Source organism: Myotis davidii, unplaced genomic scaffold (assembly GCF_000327345.1).
Source record: "Myotis davidii unplaced genomic scaffold, ASM32734v1 scaffold122, whole genome shotgun sequence".
Classification (NCBI taxonomy): Eukaryota; Metazoa; Chordata; class Mammalia; order Chiroptera; family Vespertilionidae; genus Myotis; species Myotis davidii.
This window is the reverse complement of record NW_006293234.1, coordinates 538,060-556,613: the sequence shown is the minus strand read 5'-3', so window position 1 is coordinate 556,613 and position 18,554 is coordinate 538,060. Positions and strand designations below refer to the sequence as shown.

Genomic DNA, 18,554 nt, shown 5'->3' with positions numbered 1-18,554 from the left:
ACAAATAGTGTCACAATAAGATTGGGCTATTTAATGTCAAATTTGTTCATTTATTAGACCTATATGGAGTGCTTCCAATGTATTATATATTTAACATCTTTAGGTAGTGCTTTTTAAGAGAGGGAGAGAAAGTGATTCCATACTTTATGCATAATAGTTGGGGAATCTTTCTGGAAGTTGAATTCCTTTTACTTAGCTCTTCGAAGAACAGACCTTTACTTAGTATGCCAGATGGCAGTACACTATTCTCAAGAAAATGCAGGGCTAAAGAATACCAGCTCCGTTAGAAATGCATTGTATGTGTCTGACTTTGGCCATATCACTGCATTTCTTTAGACTTTATTTATCTTCATCAATGATGAGCATGACTTGTATGAAAGATCTTTTTTCAGCTCAAGAATTTTGAATCTCATGGTTTTTAATCTATTTATATGCTTAAAAATTCTTACATTTGTATTTGGGCCAGCCTCTGTCCTGAACTCATGCTCTGTATTTAACAGCCTACTTGACATCTCCAGCTGACATGTCCAGTACTGACCTCCTCTTGGTTTTTCCAAAGTCTCTTCCGCCCAAAGCCTTTGCATCTCAGCTGATGGAGACTCCATCCTTCTAGGCTTTCAGTTTTAAAACCTTGGAGTCATATTTGACTCTTCCATCTTATACCCAGTATCTACTGTGTTAGCAAATTCTGTTGGCTCTACCTTCAGAATATATTCAGAAAAGGACTACTACTCACTATCTGCATTGTTCATCATCTAAGCCACCAATATCCTGGTCTAAATTACTGCCTAGTAACTATATTTGTCCCTGGTTTGACTCCTTTCTTGTCCACCCCATCCCTCAATCCCACCCTGCATTTCTTCACAGAATAGATAGTGTATTCCTTGTAACAAGTAAGTCAAACATGTCACTCCTTATTTTACCCCCGCCCCAGGCTCTTCATGTCCCAAAGTGCTGACAAGGCCCTACAGGACCTACCTCCTCTTTACCTCTCCAGTGTCAGCTCCTGCTTCTCTTCTTCTCCGTCACTCCACTTCATCCACATTGGGGGCCTTCCTGTTCCTTTAGAGCAGTGGTTGCCAACCTTTCCGACCTCATGGACCACCAGTGGTCTGCGGACCACCGGTTGGTGACCACTGCTTTAGAACACTGGACATGCTTCCACTTTAGGGCCTTAGTACAGGCTATTTCCTCTGCCCAGAACATTGTACTGCCAGATACTTGCATGGCTATCTTCTTTACACCTATAAAGTTTTGCTCAGAGGTTACCTTCTCAAGGAAGTCTACCCTGACCACCTTATTTAAAACTGTAACCTATGGGGGTATGGGAAGAGGGAGAAGAGGCTATAGTGGGGATAAATGGTGATGGAAGGAGACTTGACTGGGGGTGGTGAGCACACAATACAATATACAGGAGATGTGTTTCAGAATTGTAAGCCTGAAACCTATATAATTTTATTAAAACAGTGCCACCCCAATACATTCAATAAAAACAAAAAATATAATTAATTAATTTTAAAAATTGCAGTCTACTCTTCCCCTTTTGATTCTTCCAAATCATCTTATTCTGCTTTTTTGATTACTTTTTTCAGCACACTTAATCACTTTCTTATATACTGTATAATTGGCTTACTTATATTTATTGCCTATATTCTGTCTTCCCTGCTAGAATGTAACTTCCATGAGGGTAGGGCTCTCTGCCTATATTTTTCACTCAAGTTTCTCAAGCTCCTAGAATGAATCCTGGTTGTTGCTTAATAAGTATTTGCTCTTTGAATTCTATCTGGATTGGTGAAAAGACACTTTGAGAACTATGATGCTCTCGCCTAGAATATGGTAGTATCATCTTTCTCCTTTGCAGCAAATTACATAACCTCTCTGAGCTTTAATCTCTTCACATGTAAACAAATGATAATACCTGTTCTACCTCTCGTATGGATCAATATGAGAATCAAACACAAATATTAGTAGGTTCATAATTCATCATTGCCCCTTCCCTGACATCGTTTGCCACTATTGTTGTTGGCCTTTTAGAGGAAAAACCGTTTGTGATTTGTGGGATTCGGAGTTGGGGGGACGGTGGGTATACATGGCGACCTGAGAATTGCACATTATAGAGGGAAGATGAGTAGTCGGGTCTCAGACCTGGTTGGAGTTGCCATTCCGAAACTAGCCATCTGTGTGACTGAGTTAGTTGCTTATCTCTCCTGAGCTCCAGTGTTTTTAATGTGCTAAGAATGAAAATGCCTATCATTGTAGAGTTGTTAGAATGAAGTAATCTAATGAGTGCAGAGTACCTAACTCACTGCTTGACATCTGTGCTTAGTAAATATCTCTTTCGTTAAAATTTGTGTGGAAGGGCCAGGATATACGGAGCAAAATGGTGAAGCAGTTCTGGCCTTGGACGTGGCCTGATTTTCACTCATTTCTAAAACTCTGAATTAAAAGCCATTATGACACTATATAGACCTGAGTCAGAGATGCCTTAATTTTCTTTTTGTCCCCTTAAAATAATTAACCTGAGAGCCACAATGAAGTAGAAGCTTCTATTTGCATGTTTAGATCTCTACAGTTCAACTCTCTTATAAAATAATCTTATAAGAAAGGTTAGATATCTTTCTTTCACATTGGAAGCCACTTAAAATAACTTTAAGTTCCCGAGTATATTGGAATGTTACAACTTATGTCAGCCTAACATGTATGAAATCTAACACCTGGAAAATTCTTCCAGTAGAATTTCTGTTTCACGATGTTGGATTTGATACATGTTAGGTTGACAGAAGTAGGGCTCTGTGGCGAGTCTGGCTCTCTCCAAATCCCCTAAAGGCCTTTTTCCAGTGGCCATTTACGAGGGTGCTGGTCCAAGCCTGAGACAGCTACAGAGCCGGTGGGAAGGAGTAGAGATGGGTGGTGACAGCGCGTGCTGCTGCACTTCTCCCGGTGACTGCACTCTGTCTGCGGCTTCTACTTGAGTCATGTAGCCTTTCCAGGTAATGACACCATCATCCTCTTAACTGTCCAGGCTGGAATTCTTAGAATCTCTGGAACTCATCTTAGCTGTAGTCCCCCCACCCCCACCCCCCCTTTTTTTTTTGCTTCCATTAAAAAAATTATACATGTAATTACAGTAAAATTAAACCGTTTTAATGTATAGCTTATGAGTTTTGACAACTACTGCACCACATTCAAGATATGAATCATTTGTATCACACCCCCCACACCTAAAAAAAATCTCCCTATGTCCCTTCCATTGAACCTCTGCCCCTAATCTGTTTTCTGTCCAGAATGCCGTATAATGATACATAATACTATGTAGCTTTTGGTCTGACTTCTTTCATCTAACATAGTCCATCTTGCATTTGAGATTTTGTGTTATTGCATATATTAGTAGTTTGTACCTTTTTATTGCTGAGTAGAATTCTATTCTTTCAATTGGTGAATGGATAAACTGGATATGTCACAGTTTATCCATTCACCAATTGAAAGACAAGTTTCCAGTTTTTAACTGTTTTGTATTAGTTGCTAAAACATTTGCTTAGAAGTTTGTGTGTGAACATCGTTTCATTTTACTTGGGATAAATACCTAGGAATAGAATTCCTGGGTTGTGTGGTTAAGTGTATGTTTATAAGAAATTCCTAAACTATTCTTTGAAAGTGTCTGTAACATTTAGGTTATCCTAAAACTCCTAGGCAGATAGATGGGTTCACATCCTGGCCAGAATTGTATGACTAAGGTACTTCTATTTTTAAAGTATGTGCACAGACCAACACTTACCTTAGTATAGCAAGGACATAAATAGATCCCTGGGAAGCAACAGTTAGGAAGTTAATGTTTGTTGAGTGCTTGTAGATGATGGTCACCTTTATAGTGTCATCTCATTTAATCATCTCACGTAATAATGAAATCAAGGTCGGAGAGGTGAAATAATTTGCCCAAAGTCACACAGCTATTACCATAGTAAGAATCAGAGCTGAGATTCTAATCCTGATCCAACTTTTAAAAGATGCCCTATAATTCAACCATGTGAGGGCACACGGGATTAGAGGTTAAAATGGCCCTTCTTGTTTTGAACATTTCCAGAGTCTCCTTGCTTACTTCCTGCCTGATTTGTCTGTTATTCTCCTATTTCCCTTTGCAGACAGGGAAAGAATCAGAATTGTTGAGCCCTTTCTACACATATATTAAAGGAAGTAACTACTTAGTCCATGCAAATCCATTGGCTGATTTTTATTTTCAGGGAATTTGTAATCTAGCTGGGAAGATTTATTTATTAACAAATGTATAATAGGCACCTACCAGGTACCAAACATTGTTGTTGGCAGTGGAGATAGAGCTGCTATCAAACTGCTCAAAACCCTTTCCCTTCATGGAGTTTTCCTTGTAGTAGAAGAGACAGAAAACGAAGGAAGAGATAAATGAGTGAACTATGTGCTGGTGATAAATGTTAGCTGTGATAAATAGTATTGCAGAAAAAATAAAGCAGGGCAGGGGGGATAGGGAGTATTTCAGGGGTGTGGGCACCTGCTGAAAGGTTATATGTTATGTAAAGACCTAAAAAATAGAGGGAATGAGCCACATTGGTTTCTGGAGGGAAGAGCAAGTGAAAAGGCCCGGCCGGTGTGGCTCAGTGGTTGAGTATCAACCCATGAACCAGGAGGTCACGGTTCGATTCCCCGTCAGGGCACATGTCCAGGTTGCGGGCTCAGTCCCTGGTAAGGGGCAGGCAGGAGATAGTCAAGCAAAGAGACTCATCATTGATGTTTCCATCCCTCTATCCCCTTCCCTTCCTCTCTCTGAAATAATAATAAAAAAAAAAACATTAAAAAAAAGAAAAAGGCCCCCAAGTGGGAGTGTGCCTGGTGTGTTCGAGGACCAGCAAGGAGGCCAGTGCGTGGAGGGGCGTGAGTGAGTGAGATGGGGTGGAGGACACATTGTGGACTACACGGAGAGATGGGCAGCTGGACGTCAGCACTCTGTGCCTGGCCCTGCAGTGGCTCTCCTGAAGCATTCTAGTTAGCATGTGTGAATGGCTGTCTGCTTCTCTGTGGGTGGAAAATGTGTGCCTGGCTCTCGGTCTAGGAGAGGCAGGCTGTGTTTGCCTGGCTTTGGGAGCTCAGAAGTGGATCAGAGCCGAGGAGGGGCACAGCTCAGCACTTTCCAGTCTTTCCTGCATTAGTCTAGCTGGACCCCCGTCTGCAGGGCACGGTAGCTTTGCCTCTTTCTCCTGTTTACCTCCTGGCTGTGTCTGCCACAGTCTCAGTGAATTTGGTCGCACTATGTGATGTGAATATTAGGCCGCTGGAGCATTGCTTGAGATTTAAAAAGTGAATATTTAGAATGGCCGAACATATAAACACCAGTTGCAAAGTATCAGAAGTTATCAAATTTCATGTGAATGTTTGTGGAGCCAGATTAATGAGAAGTTGTTCTGTTTTGGAAGTAGTAGAAGATCCTGGTTCACAATCATGGTAGTTATGTATGAAAATTCAGATATAGGTCTCCCCCTCCGTTGCCCCAAATCTAGGCTTTTCCCTTTCTCTTTTCCACCTTCTTCTTCCCCTCCTCCAGTTCCCCTGCATTCCCAAAGTTGCCCGGAAGCAGTTTTAAAGTTTACCCTTGAATAGCACAGGTCTGAACTGTGTGGGTCCACTTGTATATGGATTTTTCAGTGACTATGTACAGTACGAGAACTATTCTTTCTCCTCTAGCTTACTTTATTGTAAGATTATCTGTAAATATAAAAGCCTAAGCGACCGGTATGACCGGTCGACCAGTCGCTATGACGATGCACTGACCACCAGGGGGCAGATGCTCAACACAGGAGCTGCTTCCTGGTGGTCAGTGCGCTCCTTCAGCCAACCTCCCGTGGCCGGCCAACTTCCTACGGTCCCTTCCCCTGGCCGGCCGGCCCCAGTTGGCCCTGATCGCTGACCCGGCTGAGGGACCCCACGCCTCTAGTCGTATATAATACTGACAACATACCAAATATGTGTTCATCAACTGTCTGTATTTTCTGTAAGGGTTCCAGTCAACAGCAGGCTATTAGTAAAGTTTTTGGGGCATCCAAAGTTATATGTGGATTTTTGGCACCCTTAGCCCCCATGTTGTTTACGGGGCAACTGTATGATATTCCTTTCCAAAGCATTAACTCATGACTGCTTGGCACATGGTATTCTTGTTGATGAATAGTCAGTTCTCTTCAGGCGATTCAGGAAAGGTCATTTCTGAGAATTTATATACCTGATAATGATCAAGTCAGGAATAAAGATGAGATGAAGAATCTTGTACTGCCTCTTGTTGGAACTTGTGAGACTGAACAGTCTGTGCTCTTCATTCTCCGGAGTTCAGTAGTCTCTTTATGTGGTTTTGCGCCGGGTATGTGGCAACAGGGTGCCCTCTTGCATCAGGTTAACTCTGATCATACCACCATCCCTTTATTAACATTGCATTTTGCCTCTGGCTGGTGCATATCAGAGCTGACAGAGGAGGGAATAAATATTTCCTGATTGCTTAACTGTGTGCCACGATTAAGGCCTGGTTCTTTAAACATGCTATCTCACTTAATCCTCAAATAAGCCTAGATAGATAGTATTCTTTTTAAAAATATATATTTTTATTGATTTCGGAGAGGGAGAGAGAGATAGAAACATCAATGATGAGAGAGAATCATTGATTGGCTGTCTCCTGCATGCTTCACACTGAAGATTGAGCCCACAACCCAGGCATGTGCCCTGACCAGGAATTGAATCTTGATCTCCTGCTTCATAGGTCAGTGCTCAACCACTGAGACATGCCGGCTGGATGGTAGTATTACTCTTCTTTTATTAACACAGAAAATAGAATCTCAGATAAATTAACAAATTTTTCCAGGGACACAGAGCTAGTAGTATATTCAAGGTTGAGCAAAGGCCTAACTCCACAGCCATTGATTTTTCGTTACACCAACTGCACTAACAGCATAGGGTCCCGGATCTCCATAAGGACTAAGCCTGGAGTAAGGTCCTTGTCTTCTGGCCTGCGTTGCTCCATTATTCCTATCCAGGTGAAACTGGCCTAACAGGAGCATCGAAGATGAACTTGACAGGAAAATAGGTTGTCATGTGAGTGGGAATCTGGAGGAGGCTAAGATGATAGAAAGAAGGAGCAGTCTTCCACTGCGTTGGGGCATGGAGTGGGGTTGGTGGAAATTGACCCCCATGTAGATGTACAGTGAACCTCAAGAATATTTAGCCTCAGTCCAAAGGCTACACAGTAAACCATCTCCTTAGGTCCTAGCCCAGCGGCCAGGAAACATTTTCTACTTGGTGCACTAGAAAATTAAAAAAGCTTCCAGAAGAGAGATAAAATTTAAAAAAAAAGAAAGGAAAGGAAGTGGAATAAAGTTACCAGATGAAGTAGATGAGCAGATGAGCTCTGTGAACACTGGCACAAGGATTGGGTCATGAGGTCCCTTTCTGTGCACTGGGCCGTAACGGATATTGATCAGCAATTATTTACTGTGCTGCGACAAAGTGCCAGGCCTGTGCAAGGGACTCTGTTGAGCTGAGAGTAAAGCCCTGGGAAATTTATAGGCCGATGGGAACAAGATAAGGACAGGCACCTGCAACATCCAGTGGAACAGGGGCCACAGGGAGGAAGTCATTTCAGTAGGAAAAACTGGACTGACGGGGTTCTATTCTGGCCCATCATTCGGATGCTTTGTGACCCTGAGCAAGTTATCTTTTGCCTCTGGGACTCAGTTTTTCTCCTCTGCAGAGATAGTGTACCTCGCAGGAATATTGCAGCAGCAGATGTATATACGATAACATGACATGTAATAGAGTTGAATAAATGGCCACCATTTGATTATTAAGTGCTGTGAAGTGCCTGAGCATCCTTACTTGCGGGAGCGAGGCACCTCTCACCAAAGCCCGGAGGAAAAGGAACTGATTTCAAATAAGCAGCACGTTTATGAGCCAAGTGGTCAAGCAGAAGGTTGGGGCCAAATCTAGGGCAGGGACATCTGAAAGCAGAGCCCAGGCCAGGCTGCCGGCTGGAGACCCAAGGGAGCCATGGGGGCAGGCTCAGCAGAAGAGCAGGTCAGGGCCATCTCTGAGCTCCTCCACTGACTCTCAGTTCAGTGATTCAGGCAGGAGGCTGTGCGTCGCAGGTGCGGTTGAGGTCCCCACAGAGAACAGGTAAGAGTAATCACTGTCCCTAAAGAGTGAACCCCCCTGGTGGTAGGTGTGATGGACAAGTGAAGGGCACTGGCAACCCACTCCGAGGCTGAGAGCTCAGACAATGGGTTTTCCACTGCGGATGTGATTCTAGTCAGAGAAGAACCGGCTCCGAATCTCCTAGCATCCGCATGCTTGCTTATTCATTGCGATGATTTTTATTTCTATTAAAAATAACATTTGCCTTGAATGATTATCTTCAGAAATGCAGAAAATACGAATAAAAACGAAATCACCTATAACCTCACCATCCAGATATAACCATTGTTAATATTCTTGTGTTCCTTCCAGACTTGATTCTGGTGCATATCAATATACATATTCTTGTTTATTTAAATAAAATGGGGTTAGATCAGTGGTTCTCAACCTTCCTAATGCCGCGACCCTTTAATACAGTTCCTCATGTTGTGGGGACCCCCCAACCATAAAATTATTTTCGTTGCTACTTCATAACCGTAATTTTGCTACTGTTATGAATCATAATGTAAATATCTGATATGCAGGATATATTTTCATTGTTACAAATTGAACATAATTAAAGCATAGTGATGAATCACAAAAACAATACGTATTATATATGTGTTTTCTGATGGTCTTAGGTGACTCCTGTGAAAGGGTTGTTCGACCCCCAAAAGGGTGCGACCCACAGGTTGAGAACCGCTGGATTAGATACTAGTTAAAGATTTGTGAGATTTATTTCATTTAAGCTGTCACTGCCTGTTTTTATTTTACATCATTTTAATGGATGCGTGTTATTCTGTTGTATGAATTTATGTAATTCCTCACTGTGGGACATTTACCCTTCAATTTTCTGCTATTATAAATGATGTGATAAACACTTGGTTGATAAGTCTAAGGAGATGTGCACAGTTCATCAGTGAAATAGATGGCTAGGTCAAAGGATACACAGAATTCTAAGGTTTATTTTATTTCAACAAATTGTCTTCCAAAAACCTTCTATAAAATTGGCAGTCCTGTTGACAAGTCTGTGCAAACATTCACCTTCCCAGAGCGTCAACCGCAGTAGATAATACCAGGATAGGGGAGGGTCTCTCGTTCGGTAGATGAAAATGCTGCATCTGTTTTAATTTTATGGGCTGTTGATTTATACAGGTGACTCCACCCGCACACCAGTCTCCCTTGCATTTGCCATCCCTTCCTTACTCCCTGATGATGTTTTCTATTTTGCAGTATTGCTGGGAGCCTGGTGTATTCCTACATCATTTTCTCCGAAGAGCAGCTGAGCAAACAGTCGGAGGCCAGTAACAAGCTGGACATTAAGGGGAAAGGAGCAGTATGACCAGAGGATTGCTTCAGCGACGTAGGCCTAAGACTTTGATCAGCTTGGAGCACTGGCAATTCTTACACAGAGACTGGGGTGTCTTGATTATGGAGAAAATACCATTCCTTTGCACTTATACAATCTTAGGATTGATTGCTGCCTTTTAACATTTTATGAGAGAAACTTGTAATTGACTCTATTTTAATTATGCCATTTGAATTAATTTATATCAGACTGGAAAATGCACCAGGCTTTTTAATTTATTTTTCTTCTGTGCCGACAGTGAACCATCGGTGTTTGGAAACTGTTGTATTCCATACTTTGATATCCAGGTGTCCCTGAGAGCTGCATCTATAAAGTGTTCCAACTGGAGCCTCCTCGTTCAAGTCATTGCTGCGTCTGGAGGCAGGGCTAGCCTTCCTTCTGCTGGAAATGCAGTGGAGTATCGGCAGTGTCTCTTCTTTGAATTACCTTTCTTAACGATTGCATTTTCTTCATAAGGATATCATCGTTGCATTTGCCAAAGACTACAACTTTGGCTCTAAAAAAATAGGCGGGGCTTTGAGGTGTATCGCTTTGCATGTTGGCTTTCCTGAGAACTCCTGGGATGAGCAGAGTGCATTCCTTGAAAATTTGCTGTTCTGTCTTGGTTGTGTGGGATGGAGATAATGAAGTGCTGGAGGAAGCACTTATCTATCTCTCTGATTCATTCATTCACCTAAAATGTAGTGAGTGTGTAACATGTGCCAGGCCTGATCCTAAGTGCTGGGGATACAGAGAGGTTTTCTGGAATGAGCTCACTTCAGCCGTAGTGACTGAGTGAAGTAAGACAGAGAACTCAGCTTGATCCATCCATTCAGCAGATGTGACTAGGAACAAGTCGTAGAACTTGATCCAGTTCTTAGACGCTGCAATCTATATGTGGTGCACCCGCCCCACCTCACCCCCAGCGGTGTGAGACCAAACGCTGAGGTGTGAGATCAGAGGCATGCGAAGAGGTGCATTTTGTGAACCATGCAGCCCGGCCCTTCCCTGAGTGCGAATGGCAGGCAGGCAGGCAAGGTGACCCCTGTGTACTTCCCCGTGCATCCCTTCTCCGGGTTTAGCTGCTACTCTTTTTACCCCTCTTTAAACCAATATGACTGGGTCTTACATTCCTGAATACATTGGCTTGAGGGGAAAGGCTGGTTAGATGTTTGTGTATTGTCGAGGTCTGGTTGGTGTTAGAGCTGTCACCTTTCTCCTGACGGCATGAGCACACCTCTCTCCTATGGTCACTCCCACCTACATTCTGCGTCTTTGTCCTTTCACTGCCTTACTGAGGACACCAGCTTCTCTCAAGCCCAATGCTGCATTCTGGGAGAACAGCTGTGAATGGACATTGAATTGCCTCTTTGGGTGGACCAGGCTGTTAAATTCAACACAGTCCTGTGACTTGGTTCAGACACATCCGCTGATTTTGGGGAGGAGTGTTTGCTCATCTACTTGTGCAGTGAGTATGCAGGAGGCTGGGTGCCTGGTGCACACACTACTTTTAGTTCATTGGGTGTGGAATCCACTGGGCTCCTTTGATCTAAACAATGAATAATTTGGTGTCTCAATATGGCACCTGGAAGGTTTTGATCTGTTTATATTTTTGATGGAGGTCATATTTATGCTTTTCCCTTATTTTGCTTTGTCTTTATTAAAGCCTGGCCAGTGGTGCTGGGTCCCCAGAATTAGCCTCACAGCCAACTTCCAAGTTACAAGCTCCATGCTAGAGTTCCTAAGGCTCACTCCCCCCACCCCCCCACCCCCATATCAGCTGATCTGAGGAAATTCTGGTGGGAGCATAGGACATTACCTTGTGTAAGATGGTTCTTACTGTCCCTGTTTTACCAATGAGAAAACAAGACTCAAAGAAAGTAGGTGATTTGCTAATTAGTGAAAATGTGTATTTTTTCCATTGTACCATGCTGCCATAAATTACCTGTCCTGTAAGAGGGAGTAAGGAAATGGGGGTGCTAGCTGGATTAGCTTGCAGCAAGCAGTTGATTGAATTTTAGTCAGAGAGGAATAGGCTTTGCAAATCAGGGAGATTGATGGATCACACTATATGCCAGCGCTCTCATCTAACTCCCAGGCTGGCCGCAGCTGATACGCACTTCTGGCTGTGACTGTTGCCTGTCACTGCCTGGGCTCTCCTGGGCACAGTGGAAAGGCATTGTGAGACCTAACTTCAGCAGTTCTGTTCCTTTTTCTACTAGCCACATGAAGGAAAGAACTCGGACATTAGAAATAGTTTGTGTTGTAGAATTTCTCATCATGAATGGCCTCTGGATGTGTTTCGAGGTGTTGAACTAGAACCCCACCAGGAGTTGAATTTCCTCTTGGGGTCAGGTTTCCTTGAAGATCCGCCATGTCTCCAGGTTTATCTGAGAAAATCATGTATAAGGTACAGCTTCGCTAAATGCACATGATCTCAGGGCCCATACCCTATGCCGAACTGACTGACCAGACGCAATAGGACAACTGATGGCTCCTGTCCTGTACATGCTGTGATTCCTGGATGCCCCCTTCAACTGCCATCCACATTGCAGGATAGGAGGAAGCAGCCTGGGGGAGTTGGGGTCTATGTGAGAGTTCTGTCTGAGCAAGGAAAGCACTGGCCAACCGTTTTTTGGAGTTTGCTTCTATTCTGTGCAGCTCGGTTACCGCAGGACGCTAGAGATGTACCTAGTGCTATAGCATCACCCAGGCTGCCTGGAGTGTATCCTGAGGTTGTTATCTTACAAGGTCAAACATTCTCTGACCTGTTAACTACCTCCTGGGAGGAAAAAGCGGCAGTGTCGAGTTCAGTCTGTAATTTGCTCTGTGAGACAGATTAGCTGTGGAGAGAATTCTTTTAAAGCAAAATTCTGACTAATAGCTTCTCTTTGAGTTAATGACAGTAGAGTCCTTTTTGGTCAGTTTGCTTTCAGTCAGTGCCAGATTGATTCAAATCACCCTGGTTGATGGGGCTACACATTGCCAACATAGCATGTCCAGTGATTTTTAATTACCTCATATGGCTGTTGACTTTATGAGTCAGTCATTTGTAGGATCCATCTTGAATGTAGGTGGGAAGTTTTCGGTAGGCCTGTTGTATCAGAAATCCATGGAAAGTTCAGGTCAGTAAAGCTGATATGTGATCTTCATGGAAAGAATAATAGAATTTCACACATTTGACTGGTTGGGAGTAGTACCTAGGAATTTAGGCTTGCCTTCCCTTTGTTATCATGGCCTTAGTCAGTGAGCAAAGATTCACTGAGCATCTGTTTGGTGCCAGTCGTTATGCTCAGTGCTTTGTTTTGGGTGGCAAAATTATGCTCAGAGACTAAGATTGGTTTGCCAGTATTTTATTTAACACATGTTCACTGTGGGAATTCTAAAAATTTCCTAAGCCCATAACAAAATAACATACTTCAAAGCAATGATAGATTAGCTACACTACTGTTGCAGGCGGGGGAAGGTGAATGGAATAAAGCCCACATCTAGTTGGGGTGTACCTTTTCTATGAGGTTGGTTCTTGGGAGAGACAGCTAATCAACAGAGTTGCCTTCCAGCTGCCAGCACAAACCAGATAGCTTGTGCTAGAGCAGATTGCTGGGGAATGATGGCCCCAGCTGGCCGGCAAGATGTCCTCTGAGAGGCTGCTGCAGGCTCCTGTCACTGCTAGTAGGAGTCACCATGACTGTGGGGAGCTAGTGCCCAAAGGTCTTGGGAGAGCTGTTTAGATCAGCAAAGGGTCTCCTTGCCCAGAGAGAATTTCAAATAGACTTCATAAACTCTCTTCACAAACATGCAGACTATTTATAGTCTAAATAGGCCCTTGCCACAGTTGCTTCCTCTTGGGATGTTTTTTATTGATAGGCCCCCAGGGACCTCCTCAACAGCTGAGATGATGTCATCATGACACATCTTACTTCACTTTTATATCAAAACAGCTTTACTCTTTTTTAAAAAAATACATATTTTTATTGATTTCAGAAAGGCAGGAAGAGGGAGAGAGAGAGAGAGAAACATCAGTGATGAGAGAGAGTCACTGATAGGCTGCCTCCTGCATGCCCCCTACTAGGGTTCAAGCCTGCAACCAGGCATGTGCCCTTGATTGGAATCGAACCCGGGACCCTTCAGTCTACAGGCTGACACTCTATCCATTGAGCCAAACCAACTAGGGCAAAGCAGCTTTATTCTTAAAACAACTTTATTTTTGTCATAAACAAGTAAATTTGAAATCATTTCAAACCAATATACAATACTAAGCTCTGGGGAAAATGAGATGAATAGGACATGTTTCTTGCGTGTATTCTTTAGCAAGACCCTAACTGAAAGAAATAGTTGAAGGAGTCGGTGATTTATCAGTATCAGTGATTAGGGGTGACCCACCCATAAAGCTGAAGCTTTTTTTTTTTTTTTTTAACTCTAAGAGGACTTTTATAATTTATACTAGTCTTTTAGCTCTGAGATGTGCCAGGCCATTAGAATTCCATGACTACCCTGAGTCCCTCTTCCCTTTACTGCGTTTATTCTTGCTTCCCCGTAATTTTGTATTATTAGTTCCTCCCAATACTAATATTCAAAAGAAATGAGGTATTGGATGCAAAACTATTCAGCACAATGCCTAGTATATATTAGGCACTTGGCAGATTTTGTTACTGTCATTTTATAGTGAGACTTTAGGCAAAACAAGTTTCTTAAGTTGTGTTCTTTAAATACTAGAGGCCTAGACAATGTGTGTATTTCTTGAAATATGTGACCTGTACTTTGTTTGCTTCCGGAATGCTTAAATAATAGTGTCTTTTCAAGATCTTTTAAAATTCCTACCGGATATACCATAATTGTGGCCATTGTATGATGCAGGTGATTCCACGTTGTTTTTTAAAAACGATGAAATTATTTATATTTTTATGGAAAATTTCAAGAAACAAACATTATGTTACCTCTTAGAGCAGTGGTTCTCAACCTCCTGGCCCTTTAAATACAGCTCCTCATGTTGTGACCCAACCATAAAATTATTTTTGTTGCTACTTCATAACTGTAATGTTGCTACTGTTATGAATCGTAATGTAAATATCTGATATGCAGGATGGTCTTATGCGACCGCTGTGAAAGGGTCATTCGACCGCCTAAGGGGTTGCGACCCACAGGTTGAGAACCACTGTCTTAGAGGCAGGTAATTACACTTCAGAATGGTGATTTAGTTAAAACATTTCCAGTTTGTCTCTTTAAGGTGGCTGTTTGCATGCCCGTCATTCCTTCTTCCCTTCTCTGAAATAGACGCCCGGACAACGCGCTTCGTCTGCATCTGCTGCGTCTGGGTTCATCTCAGTTGTTGGTGTTTGTGAACCTCTGGCACCGTCACTAAACCTGTTTCTACTACTTGTGTTAGGCCCCCACTTCATCATGGTTTGAGGAGATACTCTATGGTAGGGTGTGTGCTTTTTTTTTTAAATTTTTCTTTTTTGAAAGTACTTTTAAAATAAATCTACTGGTTAGATTTATTGTCTCACAGAAATGTTTTTAGAGATTATGTTGTTCATAAATGTTGCTTTCTCATGCTGATGAAACAACTGATTTTTGTCTACAAACGTTGGCCTATTATAGTATTTTTTCAGTGTAGATTCTATTTACCAAATGACCATTTTAGTGTTTTTAAGAGGTACTGAGAATTGAGATATGTAAACCAGGTGACATAAACATGAAAATTATGTGCCTAAATATTTTTGTAAAGTTGTCAAATAAATACTTTTTTTCTGAACACATGTATCTGCAACATTTTGTTTATCTATTCACCCATTGATAGACGCTTGGGTTGCTTCTACCTTTTGGCTGTTGTGAATGCTGCTGTGGAACGTGAGTATCTTAGTTTGTGACTATGCAGAAACCTTATTTCCTTTTAGCTGGCCTTTTATTTTGATTCTTTCCCTTTGACTCAAACTGGCCTCACCTAGCGCCCTGCCCTGACTCACGCAACTCCTCCCTTGCTTAATCATTAAGCCCTCAGGACAGTGAGGTTCTGGTCAGCATCCAGTAATCTTAGGAACAAGCCCCTGGGTCTATTGGTGTTTTAGCTCTGGAACAGGAAAGTGGAATGACCCCACAGAACAAATCCTTGTGAAGTTGGATAGAGCAACTCCATGGCTGATATGAGGACTGAATGCAGTGATCAATTACCCATATCCTGGCACCAACCAATCAGTAGAGTCTACAACCCTAACTCTTTTAGTCGCCATGGTTAATGACTTTTCCCCTGAATAATCCACCCCCCACCCCCTACCCCGGAAGCTATCAGGGAGTCACATATTTGAGTATGAGCTACCTGTGTCTCCAGGCCTGGCGCCATCTCCTCAAGAAATCCTTACTTTCTTGGCTGCAAACTCCTGTTCCTGTCTGTTGGGCTTTGACACATGCAGGCGAATGAACCCCTTCAGTCCGGTAACAAGTTAGGACTGCTGTAACAAATGACCACAGGCTGGGTGCTTAACCAACAAGCATTTACTTCTCAGTTTTAGAGAGTTGTGCAGGTTAAGGTGCCGGCAGATCCAGGGTCTGGTGAGAGCCCACTTCTGGATTTGGAGATGTCCGTCTTCTCATAGCCTCACATAGTGGAGAGCAGAGAGAGGTAGCAAGCTGTATTTTGCCTCTTCTTAGGGCACTAATCCTATCAGGAGGGCTCCACCCTCATTATCTAATTACGTCCTAAAGGCCCCATCTCCAAATACCATCACCTTGAGGATTAGGGTTATTTTTATATAAAGAATTGTTTTATTGATTTTTTTTTGAGAGAGAAACAGATTTGTTGTTCCACTTATTTATGCATTCATTGGTTGATTCTCGTATGTGCCCTGACTGGGGATCGAGCCTGCAACCTTGGCCTATCTGGATGACACTATAACCAACTGAGCTACCCAGCCAGGACAGGATTAGGGATTTAGCATAAGAATTTGGAGGGGACACAAAATCCATAGTAATGGCTACTCAAATACACTTTCAGTTATTTTGGAATCGCTGGGTCCTATGATAATTCTGTTTTTGACATTTTGAGGAACTGCCACACTGCTTTCCATGTGGCTGTGCCATTTTACATTCCCACGAGTCGTGCAGTGTTTCAATTTCCCCACGTCCTTGCCACCACTCATCCTATTGGATAGTAGCCATCCAGTGGGTGTGAGGTGGCATCTCATTGTGGTTTTGATTTGTATTTTCCTGTTGATTAGTGGTGTTGAGCATCTTTTCTTATGCTCATTGTCCATTTATATGCTTTCTTTGGAGAAATGTCTATTTGAGTACATTTTTTTAATTGGATTTTTTTGTTGAGTTGTAAGAGTTCTTTATAGATTGAGTTTGAGCCCCTTATGAGATAATTTGCAAATATTTTCTCTTATTCTGTAGGTTGCCTTTTCATCACTCTTGTTGATTGTGTCCTTTGATGCACAATTATATATTTTGATATTGGGCTGTTTATTTTACTTTTATTGACTATGCTTTTGGTGTCATATCCAAGAGTTAATTGCCAAATCCATTGTTATGAAGCTTTCCCCTATTTTTTTATGAAGAGTTTTATAATTTTAGGCCTTACATTTAAGTTATGGATCCATTTTTAGTTAGTTTTTGTGTATGGTATAAGGCAGGGGTCCTCAAACTTTTTAAACAGGGGGCCAGTTCACTGTCCCTCAGACAGTTGGAGGGCCGGACTATAGTTTAAAAAAAAAACTATGAACAAATTCCTATGTACACAGCGGCGGCAAAAACACCCAGCGGGCCGGATAAATGTTTTCGGCGGGCCGTAGTTTGAGGACCCCTGGTATAAGGGTCCACCTCCATTCATGTGCATGTGAATATATCCAGTTTTCTGACACTTTGTTGAAGAGGCTGTCAAAGCATGTTTTTGTTTTTCTAATTCTAACCCAAGGATATTTTTTCATTAATTTTATTTTTATTTTATTTTATTTTTAGAGAGAGAGAGAGTGGAAGAGAGAGGAGAGACCAAGAGAGAGAAATATCGATGTGAGAGACACATTGACTGGTTGCCTCTGGCATATGCCCCAACCAGGGCTGGGGATCAAGCCTGCAACTGAGGTATGGCCCTTGACTGGAATTGAACCCAGGACCCTTCAGTCCTCAGGGCGACGCTCTATCCACTGAGCCAAACCAGCGAGGGTAAAGAATGTTTTAAACAACTTTTAAAAGTGCTCTTACAGTTTAACTTTCTTTCTAATTGGTGATATATCTGCTCTTTCACTTAGCTCTGTGCTGGTTTCTTGTCTCGCTTGGCTTTTGCACTCAGGGCTGTGAGTACTGGGGACTCCACAGAAGATGCTCCAGTGAGAGGAGCAGAGCAGAGAGCTGGTTTGTGCATCCACAGCAGGTGAGCAGTTGCCAGGTACCTCCCAGACTTCTTCCCTGCGCTCTCATCACCTGAATTCGCTCATCCAGCTGCCAGCCAGCCTGCGCTCACTGGGGCCAGCACCCTGCCTGATGGAGGCCTGGCACAACCACATTTCACAGGTGAAGCTCAGTAAGAGACAACTGTCCAATGTGGTTGGTGAACCTATATTCAAACCCTAATCAGTCTGACTCAAAAGACCTTTGCTCTTCACCACCATACTAGGTTCTTGTTTCTCCTGCTCTGCTCATAACAGACGTGGTGGTTTTAAGGTCATCACCACTCTATGCATGTCCAATGCCATTCTACATTCAAAGTCCACACACCATGATTTCAAGCTTAGGTGTGAGCTGGTAGCTGATTGAATCTGAGGCCAAGGAGCCATGCTTTCCCAGCTGTGCAGATAGTGCCCTCTTGTGGTAGCAGCTGCCATTGGAGGTAAATGAAAGAAAGCAGTTTGCTTTCCAAGAAAGAAAAGCGCTATTGCTTACTGAGGGCCTACTTTGTGCTTTCATGGAGCTGGGCCTTTGTCATGCTTTTTCCCATTACAATACTTTACCATTGCACAAATGGTGGCTTAAGCAAGGCGAAGGGATTTGTCCAACTTGCCCTAGCTAATAAACTTAAATCTGCACTTTGATTCCCAAA

At 42.7% G+C, this 18,554-nt stretch overlaps 1 protein-coding gene across 1 annotated transcript in view; it reads left to right on the top strand.

Moving 5' to 3' along the window:
- SLC35D1 (solute carrier family 35 (UDP-GlcA/UDP-GalNAc transporter), member D1) overlaps positions 1–13,476 on the top strand; it is a 39,285-nt gene extending 25,809 nt beyond the window's left edge. The window contains exon 11 of the mRNA XM_015566004.1: positions 9,409–13,476. Within this exon, the coding sequence (XP_015421490.1) occupies positions 9,409–9,517 (109 nt within the window). The 3' untranslated portion in view covers positions 9,518–13,476. The remainder of the gene's footprint in view (positions 1–9,408) is intronic.
- Positions 13,477–18,554: the final 5,078 nt, after the last annotated feature.